Source organism: Onychomys torridus, chromosome 2, assembly GCF_903995425.1.
Source record: "Onychomys torridus chromosome 2, mOncTor1.1, whole genome shotgun sequence".
Taxonomy (NCBI): Eukaryota; Metazoa; Chordata; class Mammalia; order Rodentia; family Cricetidae; genus Onychomys; species Onychomys torridus.
The window spans coordinates 54781877-54787876 of record NC_050444.1 but is presented as its reverse complement, the minus strand read 5'-3'; the positions used below and the strand labels follow the sequence as shown (position 1 = coordinate 54787876).

General features: G+C 49.6%; 1 protein-coding gene across 1 annotated transcript in view; it reads left to right on the top strand.

The window, feature by feature from the left end:
• The first annotated feature begins 625 nt into the window (after window positions 1-625).
• Window positions 626-6000, top strand: part of Ankrd6 (ankyrin repeat domain 6) — a 75171-nt gene continuing 69796 nt past the window's right edge. Inside the window, exons 1-2 of the mRNA XM_036178919.1 lie at window positions 626-1132; window positions 5078-5341. Coding sequence (XP_036034812.1) covers window positions 5222-5341 — 120 coding nt within the window. The 5' untranslated portion in view covers window positions 626-1132; window positions 5078-5221. The remainder of the gene's footprint in view (window positions 1133-5077; window positions 5342-6000) is intronic.

Here is a 6000-nt window from a genome sequence, read left to right as displayed (position 1 = left end):
TTATGTAATCTTACTTAGCCCCCCTGTGATGATTGCAACAGTAGAGTAGTGAGTGATTTTGGATGAACTAGAATGAAATATATATACATACAGTCCAAAAGAAAAGGGAAAGACGGTGTTATCATCTCTTGGCAATTGTTTCCACATTTGTGGTATATTTCCACATTTGTGCAGTGTGTAGGCCAGAGCCCACAGTCTCACTTTTCTGTGCCAAAAGACAGAAGCAAGATCCCAGCCCCATGGCCGTAGGAACTGCTGTCCTGGGGGGTGGGGGGAAGAGAGGGACAGGATGGTAGTCAGAAGGCTTGTTTGCCAAGTTATTCTTCCCCGTCTAGACCCACTAATCCTATCTTCTTCACATGAGAACTGTGGTGTCCTGGCTCAAATCAAAATGGAAGCCTTCTTAGGTCCCCAGTAGGAAGTTGCTGTTACTTGAGGAAGTGGGCAGGGAGGCACACCTGTGAGGCCTGGAAAAGCGGCAGCGTGCATCGTCTGCTTCAGGGGGGCATCAGCCCTCCATTTCCCCACACCCTGCTCCCTTGCACACACTGTGGAGGAGTTTCTGAGCAGATTGCATTTACAGATGTCTCAGTGGCCACTCAGCCAGACTCTGTCTGTGCTGCTGACGCCGCAGTCCCGGTATGGGACTCTGCTCAAGCAGCTTGTGTCTGGGGCGCTGCGCAGGATGCCAACATTTCCTCAGCTGTTCCTGTGAGGACAGTCGGTTGTCCTCCTCCCCTTCCTGTGTGCTCCCCTTCATGCCAGGCTGCAAAGTTTGCTTCTCCATCACCAGAGCATCCGTCTGAAGCACTCTCCTCAGCAGGGAATCGCTCCCCGACTCTTGTCGGGCAGGGTTACAGGTCCTCTGCTTGTAAGAGAGAGTGGTTTCACAAAATCTGAATCTCCAGCACTAGAACAGTGGCAACAGCAGCATCTGGAACTGAATGGATGCCTTAATAGGCTGGTGATGCCGATTGCTAGCATCGTGGCAGAGGCAGCCAAGGAAGAAGGCTTACCATCGCTCTAGGTGAATCACTGAGCATCCAGGAGCAGCAGCCCTGGGAAGCTTGTGAGCCCACCAGGAGAGAATTGACTGCATTTCCAGGAAAGAACACGGAGGACAGCCCCATGCGTGAGTAATCCCTCCAGTGGGAAAAGCTAGTTATTCTAACCGTGTGTGCTCTCCTGCCCCAGCTCTGGTGACTGAATCCCGGTGGGCTCTGCACAATGCCTGGCTAGGACTTTTCTTTGAAGGGCTTGTTTGGAGTAGTGCATTGGGAGGAGACTAAATATGGTAAGCTTTCGGATATTGACCGGCACTGGGAGAGTTGGTTGTAAATCTGCAATAAAGTAGCAAAATCAAACCTCATAGACCCTTTGCTGTATGAAGCAAAACAGAAAAACAATTGCCTCACAGGTGGAGCATCTGTGGAATTCTCTACCCCTTGTGATGAGAGACTGCGGACTAGGGATCCGTGATTGCAGAAGGGGTAGGACAGGCAGGGAAGGAGGCAGCGGGCCTCTGGAGTCCACCCCCACCTGCATGTGCTCTGTGGACTTACTGTGTGTCTGCTCCCTTCCTGCCTGAAGAAGCGGCAGCAAGTCTGCCTTTGAGCGGTTCCCTGCAGAGCACTGTGCAAATGAGTCCTGTGACAAAGGCTGTGATTGACAGGTGAGAGGCAGACAGACTGCTGCTCACTTCTAGCAGCAAGACTCTCTTGAATGATGACTATCAGATGGGAAAGGAGACTTGGATTTAATGAGAGGCCAAAGCTGCGACAGTAGGGCACCCAACAGGTTAGCAGTGAAGACTAACTCACTCAGGCTGCAGACTGGTCATGCCCTTACATTTCCTTCCCCTCGGGAGCTCTCCATCCCTCCCTATCCCTGCCTGCCTCCTGTCTGGCCTAGTTTGCGGGTTCCCAGACAGGGAGCAGAGCATCCTCTCACTCCGAGTGAGGTCGTGAGGGGAAACAGGAAGCAGAGCAGACTCAGCATCTCCAGTCCCTGTACAGCCACCCTTGGTGTAAAGCGTCCGCTGGTGTAGGTCCTCACAGTGAGATGATCCCTGCAATGAAATTGAGAATGACTTTGAGATGTCCAAGTTCGAGAGGGGTGGTGTTAGCTGCAGATAGGAGCTGATAACCCTGGGTGGTGTTACTGATGCTGATCTTGCAGGCAGGTTTCTGAGCCAGCATGCTGGGGGTAATGGGGCATATCCAAGATCTGTTGTGAATGACCACTGTCCTGCAGGTGTGTGGGTGGTATTGTGGGGCGCAGGTAAAGAGGGTTCTTATGTAGCTGCCACAGAAAAGCAAACAAAAAAAATAGCATTGCTAGTTGACCAATATTTTCTCACCAATGGAGTGTTTTTATGTTTAAAATAAAATAGTGGTGGCTGTATTTGCAAAGGGCTATTTGCCGAGTAAGTATCTAAGCAAAGCTATCTCAGCCTGCAGCTGTCACCATAAGAACTTCTGGCTTTAGTCTCATTGTCTGAGGGGCGTCATCTGTTGCATGAGATGGGTGGCTGGGAGTGGCAGTCAGTTTAGCAGAAGCTGGTTGGACCTTGTGTCTGTTGCTAAGGGGGCTGGATCTCTGTGGCTCGGGGGCTAGAGACAGTGAGAGTGCGGCTGAGATGCTCACCTTTTCAGACAAGCTTTGGAGGAGACTGGGTGGAATTCAGCAGTGATGAGAAAATGTGGCTGAAGCAGGCCGTCTTTGACTCAGCCAGCCTTTGCAAGGAAGGTGCTGAAAGGAACGTGTGGGGATGAAGCCAAGTGCATGGAGACAGGAAATGGATAGATGAGGGTTTGCAAAGGGGACAGACTGGAAGGTGGGAGGGAGATCTTTCCGGAACTGGTGGCTAATGCCATGCATTTTTCTTACACTTGGCACAGAGTGATTTTTCAGCATTTAAGCTGAAGGAGCAACACATCAGAGCAATGTGTGTAAATGGAACACATCCCACCTGCAGAAGAAGAAACAGTACACTCTGTATTGATAAAGACAAGCATCCCTCAAATGACTCTGTGTGTGTGTGTGTGTGTGTGTGTGTGTGTGTGTGTGTGTGTTTGTGTTTGTGTGTGCACACGCACAGGAAATAAAGCCCCAAATGTAGTCGTGTGGCTTTGGGCCCTTCCAAAGGCATTTCTAGCCGTCTCTCTCACTGCTTTGAGTCCTAACTCTGTTCTTTCATTGGGCAGGGAATGTAACGTTGTGGGAGCACACTTGCCTGGCATGTGACAGGCCCTGGGATCGATGCCCAGCACAGGAAGGGAAATGCACATCACCCTCTTCAGACTTGTACTTCCAGTGACCTGGTGAGCGAGAGCAGGCTGGGCTTGCCAGGTCCCTCTCCCTTTCCTTGTTATCTTTTGCCTGTATCTGGGGCAACAGATGGAGAACAATATGAAATGTGATAATAAAGAGATTGGGGGTAGGTAAGAATTATCGTTCTAAAATTACAGTGTTTACATCTGGCTAGATTTCTTATAATGAAATACCATTTTCACTCCCTACTGCTGTGAGAGGAGAGTTGGTTGGTGTCTGTTTTGTGTGTGAGACTCTACCCCAGCCTCCCAGGGTAGTTGACTGCATGACCTGAGATTGAAATGATCATCGAGTTTCTGGAAGCAACTATGAAAGATGCCCGTAGATTCTTGAACACCAAAAGGAGATTGACTGTTGGGGTGAAGAGTGGTTTTCCTTTGCTACAGCGTTTCCTTTTTCCTTTTCTTTCTTTCTTTTTTTTTTTTTTTTTTTGGTGTGTGGGCAGGAGGTGCAGGGGACTAAGCCCAGGTCTTCAGGCTTTGCAGCAAGTGTCTATTCCTGTTGATCCATCTCCCTGGCAACTATAAACGTGTTTTAAAATACAAAGATGTCCTTCTTCCTCCTTCTGCCTCAGAATTAAAATCTACCCCTGACTTGGTTTGCTCTAGGGATTTTCCCAGGGCCACTTGCGGGGAGTGCAGAGTTCCATTCACTTTGGTCCTTTCATGAGAGGAGGAGCTTAAGTTGACTGTAGTTCCTGCCTCCAGACCACTGCACAGCGAGCCTTTGTCCTATGTCATGTAGGGGCCATTTATGCCCTCCCATTTTGCAAGGGAGTGTGGGGTGTTTGTGGAGGAGGTGTTCCTAGACTGTCAGCACCAGAGCAGGCTGCCCCGAGTGAGGGATCATTTTCTTCACAAGGTGGAGTGTTTCATCAGCTTGCAACTGGAGTCGGCCTGCAGCCTGTGCTCAGAACTCTGTGTTCTGTGCTCCAGAACTCGGAAGGCTGCGCTATTTTCAGAAAGTAAAGGATAAAGAATATCATGTGCACTGTGTTGTGTGTGTGTGTGTGTGTGTGTGTGTGTGTGTGTGTGTGTATGTGTGTGCGCGTGTGCGCGCGCGCGCGCGCGTGCGCGTGTGCATGAGCATGTGTCTTCTCAGAGAGACACCCTGCCTACCATGGTCTGAGTACATGTTAGCCATGGTGGAGTCATAGGAACCTGGCCCACAAGGCTAAGGTTGATCGTTCACAGTACAGGGGTGGTCTGGGGATTCATATCAGTCCTCTTTTTTTAAAGTTAAAAGCAAGTAATTAAAATATAATTACATCATTCTTCCCACCTTCCCTCCCTGTGTTATATCAGGCCTCGTTACCCAGGGTAAAAATGCAGCCTCCTAGCTGGGTGGTGGTGGCGAACACCTTTAATCCCAGCACTCGGGAGGCAGAGGCAGGTGGATCTCTGAGTTTGAGACCAGCCTGGTCTGCAAAGCAAGATCCAGGACAGGCACCAAAACTATTCAAAGAAACCCTGTCTTGAAAAACAAAACAAAACAAACAAATGCAGCCTCCCAGTGCTGCCCACCTTGTGGAGAATTGGTCCTGAGGAGGGAGGAAGTGGAGAGATTGGCACCCTCTGCTGCCCTTCACTCTGAAATGCTGTGGAAGTGTGCTTTTGATGTCTCTTTAGCTTTCCTTCCCTGTGCTGTGCACCCAGAAGAATAGCCTGAGGTCAGCAGAGGTGTGGTCTGTCTGTCCTTGAGTGCTGAGTGGCACTGATGGCCGCTTTGTTTTGTGACCCCCTAGGACCTGAAGATGGAGTAGTAACAAAGGCATCCCCCATGGTTCTGAGCACCTTTCCCTGTGGACTCCAGCCCTAGCCAGAGGCTGCATGTGGAGCTGAAGGCACTGATCTGCTGCTTTCCTGAGAACCCCTTTCTCTCCTAATTCATGAGCCAGCAGGATGCGGTCGCTGCGCTTTCAGAACGCCTGCTCATAGCTGCATACAAAGGCCAAGCAGAGAATGTGGTTCAGCTCATCAACAAGGGTGCCAAGGTAGCGGTTACCAAGGTAACAAGGAAAAATGCCATAGCTGTTCTCTGGGAATAGCTCACCTCTTGTCTGCAGAACTGTTATTTGGTTCATAGTTTTTAAAGAACTGGTTTTGGTAAAGGGATGGAGGCTTAGGAAGAAACAAGAAGCATTGAAAATGTTTTTGTTATCATCTTTCAAGTGGAGCGTTTGTAATTTCCGTTTGACAGTCTTTAAAATCACATATGACTTTTCTCCATCTACCTTTGTAGCCAGTGGACAGGATATCTCTTTGGAGAAGTTCCGACACTGAGGCTGACTAAACAGTGAGCTTGGGGGTGGGGGTGGTAATCATGTTAGGTGGGCCTTCTAGCAAGGCGGACCAGCCTTTGGTCAGGAAGCCCCCACACCCAGTCTCATTGTCTCCATCTGAAGCTTGGACCAGATGACTGTTGTGACTACTGTGGGCTCTGTTTTCATGTGGGCTTTGCAAGACATTGCTCTTCCGGCAGATGATACAATTGCAGATCGGGGGCATTTGGTCAAAGGAGTTTTATAGCAGAACCCCAGGAAAAGTGGGCCCTGGCCAGGTGTGGTTGTGCCAGCATTAGGGAGGGAGAGGGTCACAAGTTTGAGGTCAGCCTGGGCTATATAAATAGTCTCAAAAATAAGCAATAAATAAACTAAACAAAAAACGT